Source organism: Quercus suber, unplaced genomic scaffold (assembly GCF_002906115.3).
Source record: "Quercus suber isolate HL8 unplaced genomic scaffold, Cork oak 2.0 scaffold_403, whole genome shotgun sequence".
Taxonomy (NCBI): Eukaryota; Viridiplantae; Streptophyta; class Magnoliopsida; order Fagales; family Fagaceae; genus Quercus; species Quercus suber.
In genome coordinates this window covers 527,001-549,992 of record NW_027069854.1, presented here as the reverse complement: position 1 = coordinate 549,992, position 22,992 = coordinate 527,001, and the positions used below count along the sequence as shown (strand labels likewise).

General features: G+C 32.2%; 2 protein-coding genes across 2 annotated transcripts; both read right to left on the bottom strand.

The window, feature by feature from the left end:
- Positions 1–221: 221 nt before the first annotated feature.
- Positions 222–10,814, bottom strand: LOC111988226 (uncharacterized). Its single transcript, XM_024020018.2, has 11 exons — positions 10,447–10,814; positions 9,864–10,035; positions 8,976–9,172; positions 8,533–8,691; positions 7,624–7,960; positions 3,590–3,956; positions 3,128–3,404; positions 2,174–2,345; positions 1,847–2,043; positions 1,571–1,723; positions 222–717 (listed from the first exon to the last, which is right to left on the bottom strand). The coding sequence occupies exons 1-11, from the start codon at positions 10,773–10,775 to the stop codon at positions 387–389; spliced, it is 2,691 nt and encodes an 896-aa protein (XP_023875786.2). The 5' UTR covers positions 10,776–10,814; the 3' UTR covers positions 222–386.
- A 9,215-nt stretch (positions 10,815–20,029) lies between these two features.
- On the bottom strand, positions 20,030–21,161 carry LOC111988217 (abscisic acid receptor PYL4). The gene has a single exon (XM_024020009.2). It carries the CDS (start codon positions 20,890–20,892, stop codon positions 20,239–20,241), a length of 654 nt encoding a protein of 217 aa, XP_023875777.1. The 5' UTR covers positions 20,893–21,161; the 3' UTR covers positions 20,030–20,238.
- Positions 21,162–22,992: the final 1,831 nt, after the last annotated feature.

Genomic DNA, 22,992 nt, shown 5'->3' with positions numbered 1-22,992 from the left:
TTCTCCATTCTCTTTCTTAAAGAACCCTTATCCATTTTAAGTTCACTTTTGGACAAGTCAAAACTCTACCAAAATTTTTTAGAAGGTTCAAAACATTTTTAATAATAAATTAAGCAAATTGCCTCCAAATGAAAACATGCAATTCACCATAGTTAAGTGGTAACACACCCAATGAATTTGCATTCAAATGAGTCAATTTCATATTAACTTCTCACTAGTGATAATAGCAATGAAACCCTCATTTTTAACTGCATAAATTAATAGAATATCAATTGTTACAAGCAACCATTCTCCTTGTGAATGGAAACAAAACTCAAAATTCCCTTTTCAATTGCTAATTTGCTATAGGAAACCACTAAAAAGACCTTTCTAGTTTACATTTGTTTTTACAAAGAATGGAATAGCAACTCATTCCATACATCAGGTACACCTGGCAAACACCAGTGTATGCAATCAGAGTAACTTGGAGGGTTTGACAATTGTTCAGGTTTCAGTGTCTCCCAAAACTTGCGGTAAATTGACGGGTGGCCATCTTTGCGATACTCTGAGAGTTGAGTAATATTAAGAACAGAAACCTTTGAACCTAACCTGCTAAGTACCTTTTCAACCATGCGCATTGTAGGCAAGTCAGAACCACTTCCCCAGTAGCCCTCAAAATCTATAGGGGTTTTCTCATCATAGCAATTGCCTTCACTTCCGTGTTTCCACTCTCGATTCCTGAATTATAACACAAGTTTTATGAAAATGATGAGAAGATGCTATAAGAGTCTACCTCCCAAAGGCAGTAGTGGGGATATGAAGCTTTGAAGTAGGATATTGAAAATATGACAATGTCCTTAGTCCTTACACATGAAATTAAGTAGACAGTTTGAATGCTCCTTTATAAAATATTAGGATAGACTATTTGGGCCATTAATTGTCATAAAATTCCCCCAACTATTATCTAGACCTTTTTTCTTCCTATTTATCCTGTGGCCAGATCAAAATGTAAGCCATTGATTATTGAATACTGATCCAAAATATGAGAAATCCATTTCTATTTTGAACTTTCTGGACCCTTAATAATTTAAAGGTTGGATTATGGTCTAGTTTCCAATTAACAAGATACAAGTGCCTTGTTTAATAAACTGGCTACAAACACAGGATTAACAGAAGGTCGAGACAATTTATATAAACAGCAAGCACTAATTTTAAAAGAGTTCTAAGAATAGATGACAAGAAAATGTTCATATTGACACAATGATCTAAGCCTATTATATTGGACCCATGGCCAACTATGACTGTAATTTATTTTCAATCAAATATAAATTTCTTAGATCAGACTTCAAGTATCATTTTATGAACCATTCTGAGCATCAACGATTCTATATCCAGCTTTAAATACAAACCCAGGAAACATGCTAGATGCTCCTTCTATATATATATTTTTTGAATGAAAAATGCAGTCATAATATTCGAGGGAAGAAACAATCCAAAAGTGGCCTTGGAATATGCATGGGTTTTGCTTAAAACTGAAAGGAATTGCAAATTAATATTGGAGATGGATGGGAAAAATGGTTTTGGCGCTCACCAGAGATGCGTTGGGGACATGGTAACAAAAAAGACTCGCTTCTTGAGGGGATCCACTTTAGAAGCAACCCAGTCCGCCCATGCTCCCATGGCCAATTCCATGGCTCCAAGTCCATCTAATTCTTCACAAATCCCATTTTTTCCAGCACTCCATCTACACACACAAAAAAAAAAAGAAAAAAAAAAAAGAAGAAGAAGTTCGAGGATACCAATTAATAATTTTTTCTATATAACTCATTTTTCTAGTTAGATGCTTAGTTGGTTTTACTATACTTACAATAGCTTAACTGGACCTTGTCGCCACCACAAGTACGTGTTGAAAACTAATATATCAGCATGCTCCCACTTTGATGCATGCTTCAGAACTGAATCAGGACGGATTATCCGTTCATCCAATCTGTGATTCACTGGGTCATCAGAATTAGATTCAACAAGTAATGGAGCCCAGAGAAATTCCACAGTTGCATTATATTCCTGCAAATCACACAAAGATATAACAATGAGAAACAACATGAAATTCTCAATATCTTTCAAAAGTCACGATCTTCTCCTCAGTCATAAGCAAAAACAATTTTGCTTTTCTAGAGGGGGGAATCTTGCTTACCTCTGATCTGAAAATGGTAAGAGGCGCATTTGGTGACATAGATCTCTTATTGGCTGGAATCACTGACTGTAACAAGCACACCATTGCTATCCATTGCCCTCGGTTTAATGAATCCCCTACAAACATTAGCCTTTTCCCTCTCAACTTCTCCCACATTTCAATCACATTCCACCTACAAAACAAGCCCACCAAAAAAAGAAAAAGAAAAAATCAATTTACTTCCAATTAAAAAGAACCTCAAAATCCCAATAAACTACATACCATTTTTTGCAGTATTTTAGTAAGGAAGAATTTAGTGTGAACTTGTGTTTAATTTAATCACAACTTCCAATTCTATGAAATTCAAAAATCTTGATTTCACTCTAAATTTATACTTTGCATGTATCACAAGAGTAGTGTTTCTTACACACAACCCCAAAAGCAACTGAAATTGTGACTTGAGGTCTCATGATTTCCAACCAACAAGTTTAATCCATATCACAAAATTCAAATGCACTCCAAATTCACTAGCACAAAGAGGAGACCTAGGTGTAAATTCAGAAATTAGCCTCAAATTCCATGCTAGATTCTATTAACCAAAAAAAAAGCCCTCAACTTTCAAATCCAAGACTCCCAATTAAAAGAACTCCAAAATCCCAATTATATGTACCATTTTTTTTTCAGCACATTAGTAAGGCAGCATTTATTTATTTATTTATTTATTTTGAGAAGAAGTAAGGCAGCATTTATAGTGAACTTAACTTGTGCCATAATAAAATCCTGATTACACTCTAAATTTATATTTTACATATATCACAAAATTCAAATTTAGTCCAAATTCAATAGCACAAAAAAGAAACCAAGTTGTAAATTCAGAAATGCCTCCTTAAATTCCATGCTTATATTTAAAAAGAAAAATTCAATGCTGATAGAACTGTATTGAAACCCAAAAAGAAAAAGAAAAAGAAGAAGTACCTCTTCAAATTGCACTCGTGGGGTTGCCACCTCCAATACTGGTACCCCAAATCAGGCCTCCCATGCTTGTGACACGCCAATTGGTCCGACATGTACGGACACTCCGACTCCTTGTACAGTGGATACGAGGTATTATCAAACACCCATTTGCCCGAAGCCACGTCGCATCTCTCCGATGCCACTCTCTGCCGTTGACCGTCATTACGGTCAACCCAAGCGATTTTCCGACCACTATAGTCTCTGGTGGAGTTGCACTTACTGAATCTATCCAAAACCTCTGAAACCAAACAAACAAAAATTTCAAATCCACGGCACCCAGTAAAGAAACTAACTCGAATATACAGTAATGAAATTGACTTGAAACCAAGTAAAGGTATTGACTTTAAGTGGACCCAGATTGTGTATTGTCATTAAATATTGTGGTGAAGAAGAAGAAGAAGAAGAAGATAATATGGACTATACCTTGAGCTGGGTTTATACGATTTGCTTTAACAAAAGTGACTGGAGCTTCTTGGTGATGAAGAACGTGATCTGGGTTTTCTTGGATTTGCCTTATGCTACGTTCATTGTAGAGGATTGTGAAAACTATGAAGACTAAAGAGAGAATTGCTATGAGAGGGAAATGGGTTTTCTTTCTATTCCATCGCAGAATCATGGTATAATACAATATCGGATGAAGCAAATCCCAGGTTATCTTCTGTGTGTGTGTGTGTGTGTTGTAAAAGATTTTGACTACAACATTGGAAAGAACGCGAACAGGGTTTGATATTTGGTTTTGGTCCGAGATTTCAGCTTTACATGTACTAATGCAGATTTTTTTTTTTTGATGTCACATGTATCCTGTACTAATGCAGATTAAGACTTAAGGCAATGATTCGGACCATTCGGTGTTTTGGGGGTACTAAATGCACTTATAAATGTGCCAATCTTTTTTTTTTTTTTTGGCTGAATATAAATGCACTTATAAGTGTGCCAATCACGTCCTCTAATTGTTTAATGGAAAATGCTAAAGTTATTGTAAATGGGATATTATTATTTTGGTGATACATGTAAAAATGGTCACAAAGTTTTAAATTTGCTAATAGACAACTTATATTTAATCATTCTCAAAAAAAAGAAAAAAGGAAAAAAAGACAACTTATATTTAATCCAAAGTCTCTGTAGTACATGCCAATAATACATGCTAAAGTTGTCAATGTGTTACTTCTTTTTTATTTTTATTTATACAATATAGAAATTCTACTATAGTCTAATCTGTGTATATTTGTATGAATATTTCTTCTAGATATTTGAAACTTGATTCTTGTCTTCCACACTCCTCAAATACTTATATTTGTAGAGTGATTACCTCATCAAAGTTGCATGGTGGTGTAAATATGTTACTTTAGTTTTTAACATTTTAGTATTAGGTTAAAATAACTCTTGAAATGCTAACATAGATAAACATTTTGGTTTTTTTTTTTAATGCCATTTGGAATCAAACTTGGATTTCCACCGAGTAATGTTTAAAATAAAATATTTAAAGTTAATATTTTAATTTTACTATTAATCAGTAATCACACCAAATTTTTCATTCATCACTTAAGTGAAAACTATTTTTTCACAATACTAAAAGGTTAAGAATTAAACTTATGCATTTAAAATATTAGGGACTATTTTGATACATATGACAAACATTAGAACTAAATTAGTAATCAAACTTTTTTATTTTTTAATAATAAGAATGTGGGAGAGAGTGATAATCCATATAAAAAAAAGGGTCTGATTAATGTGTGCAGTTAAAAATTTCCTTAAAATACATTATTAATATAGGCATTTTTGTGAATTCCTTAAAAAAAAAAAAGTTTGTTTAGTTTTGCGAGGTCATAATTAGCTGGATCATTAATTTTGTTGGGGCAGGTTATATGTATGAAAATGAAAGTTTGGTTGCTGGTCCCAGGAAGGGTTGGAATCAATTGATATGGTATTTGAGAGAAGAAATTGCCCATTTATTTGTGCTCTTAGAATTTTCCTCCTAAAGCTGTGTATGCTATAGGAAAATTATTAGGTACTCTTGAAGTATTATAAATGCATATTTTTTTTTCTCACATGAATGTTGAGTTTTATCATGAATTTAATTAGTGGGACCCACTATTTATGTGAGAAGAGGAAGTACGCATTTATGATATTGTAGAAGTATACAACAATTTTCCTATGCCATATATGCGTGAGAACTATATACTATATATACATGGAAACTCTTATAATTCACAATATTTTCATAAGAAATTCTAGCTAATAGGTTGTTATTAGCTGTTACAAGTGGTTAAAAAGGTAATTTAAATTGTAGATTTAAATTAAAATTAGTAACAATTTATCACTTATAATTTGATGTAAAAATATTAAAAAATATTGTATATATAGCACTTCTTCGGCAGTAATTTGTAGTAATTTGACATTTTTCCTAAAGTATAACCACTCAAGTCTTGAGTAGGCCAGCTGGAGTGTTTTCGGATCTTATCTTTTACCAAAAATTAGAAATAATAATCTAATTTCTAGTTGCCTTTTGTTCTTATATGAAGAGTTGAAGACATGTGGGCAAAACTGGATTCGCAATCACCAAGATCAAAGACAGTCCATAAATACCGTGTTGTCACGACCATGCACGAACATCTTGGAGACCCACCGAATCACAAACACTATTCCCCTGATAATTACCTTAAACACTTGATATTTGAATTATCTTATCTATCTTACCTTAAAATATTACAAAAAGCTTTTTATTACAAAAAAAAAAACTTATATATTGATAGGACCAATTATAATTTTCCAACATAAATTATTATCTTAGTTATATTTAACCCTCTAAACTATTAAAACACATGATCGACCCCTGATTTGAAAAATACATCACATTTAACCCCTTGCCTTTTGTTTTGTTGTTAACTCTAATGAATTTTTGTATTGAAAGACCGATTTACCCTTTAGGCTTCTATTTTGGAGAGATGGATAAATTGGTCTTTAAATGCTAAATTTTGTCAAATATAACACTAAAACGGAGTCTAGAAGGGACATTGAAATAGATTTATAAATTTGGGGGGATTAATTGTGCATTTCACTAATTCAAAGACTTAAGTATAGTCGATGTGATAGTTTAGGGTGGAAAAATGTAATTTATCTTAAACAATGTAATAATGAATGTGACACCACAAACTTGGCATCACATTAAAAAGATAATTAATGAGTATTTAAATTACTTTTCATTATTAGTGGCACATCATTTGGTAAGAGCTATGTAGTAAAATATGTAATATTGGCATCACTCTCTTTACTTTGTAGTTATATACTTATATGATCCTTATTTTTAAAAGGAATGAGGTTAAATTGCAATCACCGTAGATGAAGTCAACCATTGGGTTATCACAACAAAAGATGACATTACCATGCATAGTTTTGAACCATTGGGTTATCACAACAAAAGATGACATTACCATGCATAGTTGTCAAGACGTAAATCGTATTGTGAATCAATTTTTAATTTTTTTGTATCGTATATCGTATCGTATCTTGTATTGTAAGATATACAAATACTTAATAAAATTTATAAAAAATTATAAATATACATATATAAAGGGTATATTCATTATAAATTTTGAATGCATTCAACTAATGACTAATTTATTTATCACTTATGTAATAATATTTAACAAGCTAACTAAATAAATCAAACTAGCATGTGTTTATAATAAACACATTTAAATTACTTAAATTCAAAAGTGATAATATATTACAAATAACCCAAAAATAATAATTTATTTTTATCATATTTATCAAATTGCCTAATCAACCCCATTTAAGTCAACACTATCATCATGTTTATAATTTTGTAAATTTATTTCTTTATTAAAATTTTCTTCATCGTTATTCGTCATTAACATTTACTATCTCTTTTTGTTCTTTTTATTTTAATAATTTTTTTATAATTTTTTTTTGGCATTCTAGTTTCTTGGACTTATAACAATAATGATTAAAATAAATTTTTTTTTTTAAAATATTAAAGTGAAAGGTAAGTGTGTACTGTGTATTCCAATTATAGAAGAGAGGGGAAAAAAACTTATGAATATGTTATTTTAGTAAACTAAATTAAGTAAACAATAATTTTTTTGCTAAAAACAAGTCTAACAACTTTTTTTTTTTTTTTGGAGAAAAAGTCTAACAACTTGTTAGATTCAAATAAAAGTACAAATTTTAACAAAAAATCTCATTTTAAAGCATTTGTCTATGTATTGTATGATACATACGATTTTACGACATGCACACTGTATTGTACGATTCATGAGCACTTATGATATGCCGATACAATACAGAACTTTTTCCACATGATACGATATGTATTGCGGATGGTACGATATTGGCAACTACGTTACCACGTTTGAATCCAAATAAAAGACTTACAATTAAAATTGAAAAAGTACAAACTTTTCTTGAATTTTATTTTTAATTCCAATTTGTCATTGATGAACAATGTAAGCATACAAGAACTCATTCCACACATCTGGTACTCCAGGGAGACACCAATGTATACAATCTGCATAACTACTTGGGTCTGATATTTGTTCTTCGGTTAGAGGTTCCCATTGCTTTCTATAGATTGATGGATGGCCTTCTTTTCTATATTCTGAGAGTTGTGTAATGTTGAGCATTTGTACATCTACACCCCTTGTTTTCAAATCGTCTAGCACATTTTCAACTACACGCATCGTTTTTGGATCTGTGTCACTTCCCCAAAATTCCTCTTTCAAAACTGGCTCTGTTTCTGAGTAACAATTTTCACCATCACCCCAATCTTCACCACTGGAATATACATACATATTAGATTTCCACTAGTTCTATGCAATATCAATAGCAATTATTAATTAGCAAAAAAATCAATAGCAATTATTAAAAGTGATGTATTTTTTTCCTTGAACGTAAAACAATAAAATGACCATATGCCATAATTTGAGCTTAAGTCCTTCCCATGTTTGGATTCATGATAAATTTAACATAACATACAATGATTGGTACATAATAAAAATAGTTGTTAATGACGTGTTCATGTGAAATTGATGTTGCTCTTGTTACTCAAACAAGTAGTGAAAATTTTTATTTCCCTAACGTTGCTCATGAATTCAGCTTTCTCAATTACTTAAAAGAGCTGAGTTGTTTTTTTTAATGTAGAATGTTGATGTATGTTTTTGTTAACGTGGACGTTTAGGATTCTTAAAACACCTAATTATCCTTTGGGGGTTGCCGAAGATGCTGATTAAGAAATTTCAACCTAAGACCTCATAAATGAGATAAAAATTCAAAACTACTCAGACCAATACCTTGGAGAAGGGTCAGATTATAAATGAGTTATAGGAGAAAGGAATTAGTCAAGATACCTTTCGTGAGTTGGTGACATGCTAACAAAAAACAATTGGGTCTTGTTTGGATTGACATGAAATTCCAACCAATCAGACCAAGTTCTTAGAGCCATCTCATAGACGCGAAGCATCTCAACTTCTTTATATATCCCATCTGGGCTTTCGAATGATCCCCACCTAATCATTGTCACATAAAAATAAGATTAGATTAATACTAAGTCAATGGTGGTTCCAACAAATAAGTTATACAAAACTTTAAAATTATACAGGATCTTTCTTCTTGGAATGGAAAATGTACAAACAATCAAATAATTGCAGATGTTAATAATTATCCGAGAGTCTTATAACTCAATTCACATTTATTAATATTTCTAACAGAAACGTCAAGGCTTCAAATTCTGACTCTCCTATTATCGTTATCATTAAGAAAAAAAATTAATTGAGTTTTATAAGGTACATACAGAACTTTCATTGTGGGCCTTCTCCACCACAGGTAGGAATCAAAGACGAGTATGTCTGCATCAGTCCAATGCCTAGCGTGCTTTTCAATTGCCTTGACTCTGACAGTTCTATTTGGTACTCGGTGGTTCAATGGATCATCAGAGTTTGATTCCACTAGCAATGGAGCCCAGTAGAACTCAATGGAGGCATTATATTCCTTCATTAGATTAATTAACCATTAGCTTCTCTGGTAAAATTTACAACTATAAAAAGCACAAATGTAAGAATTATTTCAATATTAATTATTTATAGCAATTGTAGGGAACTGCAAAATCAACTATTAAGTATTCATAACTAATAGCTATTCTTTCTTTACCAAGGACCTTATAGCTCAATAACTGTGCTCGGTCGGTTTTAATTAAAAATTATGATATCTTGTGTAAGAGATATATCCAACTAACATTTCACAATATTTGGGGTACATTGGTGTGTGGTCTCCATCAATTGTGAGAGAACATAAAATTGTTTTTTCTTGGTTTGGATCCCTCATCATCCCCTTTTTAAGCAAAATGGTAATCCATTCTTTGGAAAAACCATCTGATGGAACTGTTATATGCAACAACTCTCGCAGCAGTATATCCCATACATCTTTGGGCCCCATATAATTTGAGAAGCCACTATATACAGTTGCTCTATGAGATACTATTCTCTTATCGGGTATGTTTGGGTTCTTAATTAGCTTTCACTGTTAGCCCAACTATGAAACTCAAGCCTAATCCCAGAGTGGTTGGATTGGCAAAAAGGCCAGCCCAGATATCCTAGATCCACAGCACAAAGTGTATAATGCACGTCTACAACCCCCTTTTTTTTTTTTTTTTTTTTTTTTTGCAGCAAATATTATTACTCACAGTGGCCTTAAAGGTGCTCAATGAGCCATTGGTGTGCATGGATTTAAGCGTTGGAGGGACTGCTGAATCGGCCAGACAGACCATCGAAACCCACTGGCCCCTATTCAGTGAATCCCCAACAAATATAAGCCTCTTGTTCCTTAGCCTCTCTAGCAACGCTGTGGCATTGAACCTTATTAACATAGAAAAAAGTTCCACAAAGCTCAAAACCATAGACAAAGACATCTTTAACATCATCATTTATATATATTTTTAAATTTACACCACCCCATAATTTTTTATTGAACAAGTATTTTGACAAATTAACATTAGATTATGTTTCTTTGTTATAATATGCATACATGCTTGTAAAATACCAAGATGATTGAAAGTCGATAACCATTGATCTCATCATGTATAATGTTTAAAGCTCATGTATCTTTAATTTTAACATTATACGCAAAATATTAATTAAGAATGAAGTGAATGTGTCATATATTACAACAATAAAACTCTCAAAATATTAATCCATAAAAAGTTATAGAATTGTTGTAACATTATAAAGAGTTATATCAGATGTAAGCAAGTGAGAGAAAATATATACCTAGGGAGGTTACATTGGTGAGGTTGCCACCTCCAGTTCTGATAGCTCAAGTCTTTTCTTCCAAACTTCTCACAAGCCAATTGATCAGACATATAGGTGCATTCCTTCTCTTTGTATAGTGGGTAACTTTGGTTATCAAACACCCATTTACCTGAAAACAAATTGCACTGTGACAATTCAACATTGGTTCTATTTTCAAAGAATCTTCCACTGTCTTGGCTGAGATAAACTGCTGTGATTATTAGGATAGTCACAAGTAAGGCTATAAGGGAACGGAAGCTGCTTCTGATTCCCCATATTCCAAGAACTATTTGGTGTTTCTTTGCCATTCCAATCAACTTTCTCTCCCCTATGCCTTTGTGTGTGAGATTCTGGTTTTTCCTCCTTTTTGAAGCTTCTTGTTGCGGTTGGTGAGAATCATTTTCATGATCACACTTTCCTTGAATTAATTATGAAAGGTGGAAGTGCATTTCTGGGTAGTTTGATGAAAGCTATAGGAAGTTTAATTTGCACGCTCCATTGAACAAAATAACACTGTAGCTGAGGGGATAAATGGGCCATTTAATTCTATTTACTGCCCTACTAATAAGTAATTATAACCCCCTTGTGGATAAGATTTGGTTTTCATCGTAATTACCATCCAATTTGTTAAAGCTCTTAACTTCAGAGAAAACAAAATATCAAAGGGCAAATTGGATAGTCCGGTGCACATTTCATTGTAGTTGTCTCCCAACCTAACATGATTTGAAAATAGATACAAGAATTGCTAATTGGGCAGTAAAGACATGAACATTGGACCATCTCATTAAATTAAAGATTATTCCATTTTATACTCTAGGATTTGTAATATACCACGTGTTTGATTTTTTTTTTTTTTGAAACTCACGTGTTTGATTTTTTAAATTTTGATTACTTTAGGGGAAAAAAAAAACGTGCAATAAGCTATATAGTTAATGAAATATAAAATGGATCACACACAATAAGACAAAGAGTTTCATTTCATAACAAAGTGGCTAGAACTCGTTAAAATTTTTTATATGTATATATGATTATATTATTGACAAGTTTTGCTCAAAAAAAGAAAAGAAAAATTTATTGACAAGTTAGATTTTGATAGTTGATGACTATGACCATAGTGAAAACTAAACCTAGATAATGGATATATATATATATATATATATTGGTAACTTAAGAAATAACCAAAGATATATATTATAGTGCACTGGTTAGGCCTAACAGTTCTAGTGGCCTATATGTGGATTAGGTTAGGGATGTTGACATCTCCACATCCATGTGTCGTAAAGGAACCTCAAGAAATTCAAAGGTTCAAACCGCTACATACATACGCCCATGGATTTGATTTTGAATCCAAAACACACTGTGATAGTACGCACAACAATATGCATTAAGCCAATTGTCTGTGAATATGGCAGTGTGCATTGATCCGATTTCTGCTTGTTCCCTGTGCTTCTTAATTATACAGTCCCTAAAAGCCAAACATGGTCGGTAGCTCATGCTTCAGCTAGTTCTATATAATCTTTTGCCCACTAAGCAAGTGGTGCCCTTTTGTTTTAAACTTTAGAAAATAAGTGCTATTTGTCTTTGGTGTGTGTGACCACTTTATTTTTATTGAGCAAGAACATTGGCAGATTGGATCCACCCCTTACCCTTACTTGTTTATAATTTAATATATACATAAAAGGGATAGGTATTTGAACTCTAGACATTTTCATTGGAAATACTATAAGGTATCAGTTAAGCTTTCAAGATGAAATGAATATATTTCAACTTATTTTAGTATAAATGCGTGATTCACTAATTCTAACTCCTTTGATTGCTTCGTAATAGTATATCATTTTTGTAAGGATATTGGGCTCAGGAGTTTATTATCTATTTGTATATTGGGCCTGTGGTCCAAGTCGAGGACGAGGGTTTGCCCAAGGAGGAGGAATCTTTGTCAGAAGAGACCGTGTTAGGAAATAACGAGGTTAGTTTTGGTCATAATGGCTTAACAGGATGGGCCGAGGATAAATGCCTCCTCGGCTAGCCTCCTCGGCTAGCCAAAGATGAGGTTCAAAGAGGTAGTCTGTCAACCAAGGTAACGTTCTAGGAAGTTTTGTTGGTGCGGATAAGCATTGCAAAGACATCAGACAGGGAGGAGTCCTAAAATATCTAAAGAGAAAGCTACTGCCTTTGCATTAAATGCACTGTAGCTAACTTTTTGGCCGTATTAATGTGGAGGTGATGCCTGAACAGTGGATTTCAGCCTTACAACTATTATATAAAGACTTATGGGATATGCTGATGGAATAAGTATAAACATCAACTATCTGGCATGCACGTGGAACAAAAAGATAAAAGGGGAAGAAAATATAAAAGGAGGGAGCAATGAAAGAAGGTGATTGAAAAACTAAGAGAAAAATACTGTAGCATTAAGAACTGACTTTGTAATCAAATCTGAAAGAAACATATAAAAACAGATCTCCTCGGACTTTGTCGATGACGATTTTCTTCAGCATAAACCTGTCTATTTACATTTTCTTGTCATCTAAATCTACGTGAATGTTTGTCTGATTCATTAAAGTTTAGTTTTTCAATTAATTCTCTACAAATTCATTGTTTTGGACTTTTTGGGTCTAAGTCCATCCACCTGTTAGGCTAGGGATTCAAATCTGGTCCTTACAATTTTAATTTTGATAGATGAAAATTGGACCACTCATTTTTGTTTTCAGCAACTTAGTTCTCCATAGTGCTCCACAAATAGTAGGAGGAAAAGATAAAAATAAAAATAAACATCCATACATAGTTATTAAACCAAGAATGAAACTTGAAGGTTTTGGGTTGGTGAATCATTAGTTCAACTAGTGGATTATTAATCGAATCATAAAAATTTAAATAATAATTACTGTAGGGACTCAGTTTGGATTTGACCCTGAATATGAATGGGTTTTTAGCCCAACAAGCCCAAACAATAAATTTATAGATAGTGGGTTAAAGGTTTAGGCACTGGCCGTCATTCATCAAGCATCAACTCTTTTTTACAAAAGAAAAAAAAACTTAGAGTTTATTTACAACTGGGGGGATGCTCCTCGGCCCGTGGCCGAGGAGCCCCTTTTCTTCCCATTCTTCCCCCCCTCTTTTTTTACTTTACTTGCTTTTCTTATATAGTCTTCATCTTCCTATCTCCTTCTTCCATCTGTTGATCATCCATTCGCCTCTCTTCTGACCGTCCGTCCCATCAGAGGCCTTATCGGTACTCAAGTGGTTCACTCTAATCAACGTTACCCTGCTAAGGGGTTATATCCCCATTAATGCGGCCAGAGGGGTTAGGTGAATACATTAAGTGTGAATGTGACAGCTTGCTCTGGGCTTGTCCCCTCCCAAAAATTATCCTTAGTATGCCGAGGACGAAGAGGTCCTCGGCGTGGGCCAAAAAAGAGGCTTTCCCCAACTTAGCCTTGGCTGGTCAGTCTTCCTTGGCGCTGGCCTTGGGCCTACTACGCGATGGGCTGTGGCTGTCAGGCCCACGGGCCCCACAATTACAAATATATTATAAAATATAAAAAATTGATAGATCAATTTTTTAAAAAAAAAATACAAAGCATTGTATAAAACATCCATAATAACGTATTTAATGCAATCTTATGGGTTGTTTGGTACTGTTGTTTAAACAATAATTTTCATTGTTTAAACAAAAATAACACTTCTGACATGTATTTTTATAACACTCAAACACATACTTTCAAAATACTAAAAACTGAATAATAATACCTAAACATTGAGTGTTCTTTATAAAAGGTACACTTTTAGAACTCAATAATTTTTTTTATACATATATTAAATTTGTTAATATCAAATCCTAAAGTTATAGACTTATGGTATATAAATATATAGAATCAATAATCCGACAAATACTTACATGATAAAACCATAAAGTAAATTTTTTTTTTTAGTAAACAATAATACTTATTAGAACATACACGAAAATAATAATACTAGTGTTTTAAATCGGGTTTATAATACATCACATAACCAGAGTACAACTACAAAAGGACTTAATATTGGTAGTTAAAGTAATATTGAGTTTAACTTATTAAGGAATATATATATATATATATATGTATGTATGTATGTATCCATATATATAAAATAAAAAATACAATTATGAAAGAAAAATTAGACATATATTAAGAATGTCAACACAATTTAAGCAAGAATAATTCATTCAAAGAAAATTATTTTGAAATTAAAAAGTCAAAAAATTGAAATAAAAATAATTTTCAACTATTTTGAAATTTTATAATTTTCTTCATAATAAATTCAAATAAATTAAAAAATTGTAAGTAAATAATGAAATATATTGTAAATTTTCCTCTCTTTTTTCATAGAGACCAAAATGTCAATGTATTTTTAAGAAGGACAAGACTTAGGTATAATACTTATGTGTTGTTCCTTAGGTTTACTTCTTAAAATTCTGCCATGTAGATTTTTTTCTCATAGGATAGAAAAGTATTTTTTTAGTTAAATAGCCACATGACCAAGGTTGTCAAAATCGGGATTCTACGTAGGATAGTTGAAGGTAGGTGGGATCATAAATCGTAGGATCGGATCGTGAATCGTAAGATCCTACATATTTTCAAATTTAAAACAAAAAACACATTGATAATGACTTTGTATGTTAAATAATCATGTAAATTATAAATTCATCCATAAAAAAATTAAGATTTGCATCATATGATATAATTTGCATATTATATATTGCTAAGTCTATACTAACAAAACAAATATATTTAAATTTTGACCCAATGTATTTAAAAATTTCAATAAATGTTTAATTAACAACTAAATGCCAAAATATTTATCAAAACATATGGAAAATATTTTCCAAGTTCTAAGTTCCAAGTTTGAAATCCAAAATAAGTTAGCAAATGGAAACTAGCTAACTACAATATGAAATCCAAAAGAAAGATGAATATTAAGGTGAAGTGAATATTTAATTATTTTTATTCTAAGGTTCTTATAACCACCGTCCTAAATTCCTAAATATCATCATCCATTTTATCATTTATGTAGACATTATATATTTATACAGTAGCTTAAAAGGCAGCAAATCCAACATCAAATTCTTCATTTAGAAATGATGAAGCATTCCTTCATTTTAGTTACAAGTGAACTAGAAACTAGAAAACATTTGCTTAGGTTAACATAATTTTATAAAAAAATAAAAATAAAAAGTCATACCATCATAACATGAAAAAATAAAAACCCTTAAAATTTCATCAAAACAAAAAATTTATCTCATAAAAAAAAAAAAAAACCAAAAATTTATGTTTTTGGTAGGATTGGTAGGATCGGTAAGATTCCATACGATCGTATACGATTCTACGTATGAACTTACCATTTTTATCATTTTCACAATTTTGACAACTATGCACATGGTTGAATCTTAAGAGAGAAACTTAAAGAACAGCACCTAAAGTATTATACTTAAGTTTTGTCCTTATAAGAAACACTTTAGAAGTTAGGTAAATGAATGATTTAGAATACATGATGAAAAACCGGAAGTTTTTAAGAACTTGTCTTAGTTGAACGGGTAAAAAGTATTTTCCAAGTTTGATTGGGCCATATACTTAAAACAATTTAATTAAAGACTTGAACTTGTCTAGGTATATATGTACCGGGTTATTTATTTATTTATTTTTGTTTTAGAAGAATGTACCAGGTTATTGGTTTACCGATTTGATTAATTGGGTTGGGCAAGATTTGACAATGCAATCACGTTCTGATTTACTTTGAACGAATAAAAATAGGCATCAAGTAAGAGGTAGCCATCGTAGAAAGTCAAAATGCTATAAATTGTAGTATATATTTTGAAACCTCTTTTTTATTTATTAAATAGCAAAATTATTGGCCATTATATTATAAAAATTTACAAGTTAAGGTATTAACATATGTGATTAATTGGTATTATCATATTAACAACTTGCTAAATAAATTTATGTATCTCTTTTTTTAGTTACACGATTTACAAAGATTTGTAAGTGACAATTTAGGGGAGGGGGCCGGTGAATAGGTCAGAAGTGGGCACTTTTTTTATATTTTATTTTATATTTTTATATGATGGATTTTAGAATATTCAAATTCGTTCTTGCAACTTCAACCAAATTTTATTATAAATTTTTTTTTTTTTTTTAGCTATCCATTTTCAAATAGACAAATACACACTATTCTCTTTATATTTATATACATCAATTCATCATTAAAAAAAAAAAAATTAGGGGAAAGAGAGAGAAGTTTGTACAAAACACTAGAGTGCTCTCCAAACTTGAGCATTTTTACAAAAAAAATTGAATAATATTGGAGAATAGGAAGTGAGGTTGTTTTTATTTTTATTTATTTTAGATTCCCGGTTACAATTAATGCTCTTCAAATTGATTTTTTTTTTTTTTAAATGTTTTGAAGAGCTGGATACGAATCTTTCAAAATCACAAACTTTCATGTTGTTGCAATAATAAAACAATATTGCACTAAAGAAAATGAAGCCCTTATCTGTTTCCTAAAAAGTTTCATAAAAGTACAAAATATTTTTGTTTTGTTTCAAATGTTATGATTCGAGTGTATATGAAGTATGAAGTATGAACTGAACGTAGAATTTTGGTTCTGCATTTATTGCACATTGGATGTCATCTTAACCAAACCCCATCGATTGAACCAGCGAAAGGAGCAAAATATCCATGTAAAGCTCCACTAAAATATGGAGAGCCATGAAATACACAAAATGAAACAAGAAGAATAAAGACAACCAAAACTGGCTTGCACACTTGTTTGTATTAGTATTTTTTTTATTACTCAAATATTTTATACCCATACGATCCTTATATAAAACAAGAACCCGTTTTTTTTACTAATCCATTTCCTTAATTGTTGTCTATAACATTTTTTTTAATATAAAATAAAAATTTTACTATAACTTAATTTAAGTGTGTATATATATATATATATGTGTATATGAAACTCTTTTTTATAGACTTGAACTCCAACATAGGAATTTATTACTTGTGAACCGATCATCACGCTAAGAGTACGCAGTGATATTTGTAACAATTTCTTAAATGAGTAATTCTTATGTATTCTCAAAGTATGGTGAATGATGATCTCTCTTCTCATCCTCTCACTTTCTTGATAGGGTTCATTTGTTAAATTCATGATAGGGTCCACCATAGATGTGAGAGAAAAAAATATCATTTTACTATGCATTCACAATATTTTTACTACAAATCATATGTGGTTAGTTGTTATTGGTTAAAATTTGAATCTACTACTAAGATTACTTTTTTGCCCTAACAATAACAACCAGTAACAACCTACCACTTAAAATTTGTTGTAAAAGTGTTGTGAAAATATTGTGCACATATCATTTCTCTTTTACTATACTACAAATTGAAAAATTCTTAGGTAGTTTTGAATTATAGTGAAATAGTACTCCATCCTCTTATATTTATGATAGACCTCATCATAAATTTAATTTGTGGATCATACCATAAATGTGAGAGAAAAACACGAGAAATTATTGTGTATTTCTGGAATACCATAAATGTGTACTCCTTATTCTTACATAAATAGTAAGTTCCATCATGAATTTAATTAATGAGACTTACTATTCATGTGAGATGAGAGAATATACTTTTATAGTACTTCGAGAGTACCTAATAATTTTTCGAAAAACTCATTATTCTCCCTGAAGTTACCTAAAATTACTTCTACCGACCATCTTTTTTTTTTTTTTGTTTGGAGAATCGCTCGTACCGACTATCTAAAACATTTCCTTCTTAAACATGTCAACCCAAAAAAAAAAAAAATTATAACGTTTTTTGCGCGGTTTCTATAACCACGTTTAAAAGGTCAAGCTAGAGAGAGAGAGAGTGGCGTGAACGCATTCAAAAGTAGACATAAGTACACGGGGATCATTAAAAGCAAAGCCTCTCTCTCTCTCTCTCTCTCTCTCTCTCTCTCCCACTTGCATACCAACTTGCAAAAACCGTCTCATTCAAAACCAGCATTCACGAAGAAAGAGAGAGAGAGAGAGAGAGATAGAGATAGAGAAAGAGCAAGTTGCATTTCTTTAAGCACAGAAAGAGAGAGAGAGAGAGAGAAACAATTTGCAACTTGCTCGTTTCTTTTAATTAACAGCTAGTTGAGTTATCAAAAAGTCAAGTTGCAGCCAGGCATGCAGTGCAGCTGTTGATTCCCATCAGTCATCACGTTATTTTTTTGTTTTTGTTTTTATTTTAATGCAACATGTTGTTCAATAATCACTACTCCATGCAATTTTTTTCTACACAAGAAATTTCGGGGTTCCACCATCTCTCTGCTAAAGTTTCATTCATTCATTTCATTCTCTTACTTTCTTTCTTTTCACTTCTTCTTTATTTACCTCTTCTACGGTCTACCTCACACTCGGTAAAAGGGAAAAAAAGGTAAAAGAATAAAGTTAAAAATATTTGTCCTTTTCTAAAAGCCAAATTTGAATAGAGTTGAAACTTCTCGGAACAAAAAACGATGCGAGGCCCTTCAAGGAAGTCAGAAAACCTTACTAACTAAAATTATGAATTCTCGATAAATTAGTCCAAATCAAGCACATATATTTATTTATTCATAATAAAGTAATTAAATTTTACATTGACTGTCAATCTTTCTCTACTTTCCAAATTTAAATACATATATTTTTAGAAGGTCTCAAATTTAAAATTACTAATTGTGAACAAAATATATAATACTAAACACAGACACGAATCAAGTTTTCAACGCTAGTAAAGAACCCCCAAAAACAAATCCAAGAATTATTCGAGCTTGTGCAATATTATTCTTGGGCTAGATGGTTAACGTGAATGCCATTATGATTTATACTTAATTATTCACACATCAAACCTAATGTTTTCTTTTGCTTTCTTGTACATTTAAAGTACCAGCACAAACCATGTGCATGCATGAATTCGGCCACGGAGTTGCACTAACTACTAAGTTTCTTGTGTGGTGCTTGCACATATAATAAACAGAGAAATGCACCTTGTTAATATTTAATTTCTCTGTTTAAAATTAAACCTGCAAATTAATAATTATTAACCAAATATCTTAGACTGAAAAAACGAAAAGCTGGCATAATCGCCGTCGTCATGGACGCCTTAACTTCTGGACTACCAAACTCAATCGCTGCCGTTTCGCGTGGAAACTTATAATTATAATACCAATCACTTCTATTATTAAAAAAAAAAAAAAAAAGGTACAGCGATTCTTTCTCAGTTCTGATTTTCTCTGATTTTCTGAGTTTTCAGTTCTGAGTTCTGACACCATGTAATCGTACAGTGTCGATTTTAAGTATTTAACCTACACAAAGTCACAAACCCCTACATGGTATATACCTTAATAGCTTCCAAAATCCGAACTTCCGCTGTGTCTCACTCTCACCCAATCTTTCTCTCTCATTTCTTTTTTAAAACCATATATTCAACATTACTAGTGCTATAATATTATACACAAAAAACGACATTTTATCAATTCGGTCATGAATAAACAAAGACACTGGTGGAGGTGTATGTCATAATTCTTAAATTATTATGAAAAATATTACACAAAAAAAATAAAGAAGAAGAAGAAGAAAAAACAAAACACTATTAACGTCGATTCATTTTGCAAACAAACCCACATCGGATAATCACAAATGACAAAACCACGGCGTATATATATAAAATGAAAAAAAAAAAAGAACAATTTTTTTTATAGTAAACGATTACTCTATTGTGACAGCGACTTGTTGTTTCGTCTCGACACGTTTTCGGCGATCTGAGCGAGTGACTGGAGGTTGCACCGAACGATGGTGTCGACGAACACGCACGTGTCCTCCATGGTGTTCCCGGGCGGAATATCCACCACGTAGGACTCGACCACGACGGTCCTGTCGCCGTCACCCGCGGTTGACGCAGAGCGGTGAAGGGTGGTGACCGACTTGTAGTTAGCCAGGCGGTGGTCCCCGCCGACGACGCTGAAGCTGATGACGTGGCGCTCGTCGTCGAGGATCTCGAGGCGCTCGGTGCTCCTGCCGGCGGGGAGGCCGGAGATGACGTGGACCTCGCGGAGGGTGCCCACGTTGCCGTCTCCGACGATGACGTGGCAGCTCTTGACGAAGTGCTTGTAGGCTTGGGGGTTGTCGAAGCGCCTGACGACGGACCACACAGTGGAGACGGGGGCGTCGATCTCCTGGATCACGGCGGAGCAGCACTGCTTGGGGCCCACGGAGTGGGCGTGGTACCTCGCCACTATTTCGGGGCAAGCTTGTGGGGTCCACTTCTGGAACAGCAACTCATCTTGACGCGGCGTCGTTGCGATGTTGGTGGTGTTGGTGTTGATTCTGTGGAGTAAGAGTGACGGTTTCGGCGGATTCGATAGCATTTTTACTCTCTCTCTTTTTTCGCTTCTCACTTTTTTGTTGTTGTTGTTGTTGTTGATGGGTTTAGCTTGGTTTGGATTTGTATGTATCTATATGTGGAGGGATATATTGTATGCGTGTGTGTTTCTGTTTATATATTTGAGGATGGAAGTTGGGTTAGTCGCTTTCCAACCATTCACAAGAGGTGGCTATGGGTGGTCTTTCTCTAGTGGGGGATGAGAGAGAGAGAGAGAGAGAGAAGGGTGGATTGGTTGGATTTTCTTAAGAGGGAAAGAGTTAATTAAATTCATGTGGGAGATAAAATAGAGCCTAGTGGGTGTATGTGAAATTACAACGTTAGCCCCACCTTGTCGTTATCCTAAATTACATGTTCACCCTTTGAATGCACCCATAAAGATAAGATTTTTTTTTTTTTTTTTTTTTTTTTTACCATGTTAGTCAATTATCTTTAGTGTGTTTAAAAAAAAACTTGTATTAAAGTCTGGTCATTGTTACTAATTATATAACTAAATTCAACTATATATTTTTTTTTATTATAGATCTTATCTCATGCAATATGAAAAATATTTAAGACCTTCTCCCCTCTCCTTGTATGTGTGTATGTTAAAACATTTAGTATTCTCAAAAAAAAAAAAAAAAAAAAAGACTTAGTGTCTCCCAAAAATAAGTCATGTACATTCGACTTGAAAAAAAAAAGAACTACTAATCTTGCCCAATCATGCCATTATATTCTTATCACAAATAATTGGATTACTGGCTTTGTGTATTGTTGAGATGCAACGCAAAACAAAAAAGGTATATGACAACAACAAAATTAATAATAATTAAAATCTCCAAATAGCATTATAATGAAGTATAGTTTCCAAAAGCCATATTTTTCAAATTCGTATGGTTGCTTATTTTAATCCTCATATGGGATTTAAGTTTCATTTATACATTTGAATATTGAAATTGTTCAATTCAATGGTTAGTTATGAAACAAAAGAGTTGTTAACCATAAAAAAATAAAAATAAAAAATGTGAGAAAATGAATTGACAATGTTTCATAAGTCAATGAATATGAATAGAAAAGGGGTTGCAAGTTTACTTACAAATCTGTTTGTTGTACATTGGGGGTTGTTGGTGTGTTGTTAAGAGTTGTTTGCCAATGATAGCAAGTAGTTAGGGGTTAAGATTATATTTAGAGAAACATTTAAGAGAAAGGGAGAGAGGAGACTGAGAGTCTACATAGAAGTGTCCAGGTGAAATGTTCCTGTTTAGATTATTTTTGTGGTCTTGGTTTTTGTTTAATTANATTCGACTTGAAAAAAAAAAAGAACTACTAATCTTGCCCAATCATGCCATTATATTCTTATCACAAATAATTGGATTACTGGCTTTGTGTATTGTTGAGATGCAACGCAAAACAAAAAAGGTATATGACAACAACAAAATTAATAATAATTAAAATCTCCAAATAGCATTATAATGAAGTATAGTTTCCAAAAGCCATATTTTTCAAATTCGTATGGTTGCTTATTTTAATCCTCATATGGGATTTAAGTTTCATTTATACATTTGAATATTGAAATTGTTCAATTCAATGGTTAGTTATGAAACAAAAGAGTTGTTAACCATAAAAAAATAAAATAAAAAAATGTGAGAAAATGAATTGACAATGTTTCATAAGTCAATGAATATGAATAGAAAAGGGGTTGCAAGTTTACTTACAAATCTGTTTGTTGTACATTGGGGGTTGTTGGTGTGTTGTTAAGAGTTGTTTGCCAATGATAGCAAGTAGTTAGGGGTTAAGATTATATTTAGAGAAACATTTAAGAGAAAGGGAGAGAGGAGACTGAGAGTCTACATAGAAGTGTCCAGGTGAAATGTTCCTGTTTAGATTATTTTTGTGGTCTTGGTTTTTGTATTAAGTGTTAATGTATTATTTATTTTGCACAAAAATTTTAAAAATTTAGATAGGATACATGGCACAAAATTAAGAATTCAATTGAAATCTAATTAGAGTTTCTTTCAGCTTACCTATTATTAAATATATAGATTATTATTTTTTGAGAATAAATTTTTTTTCATTTTTTTTTATAAAGATAGAAATTCTACTTTAA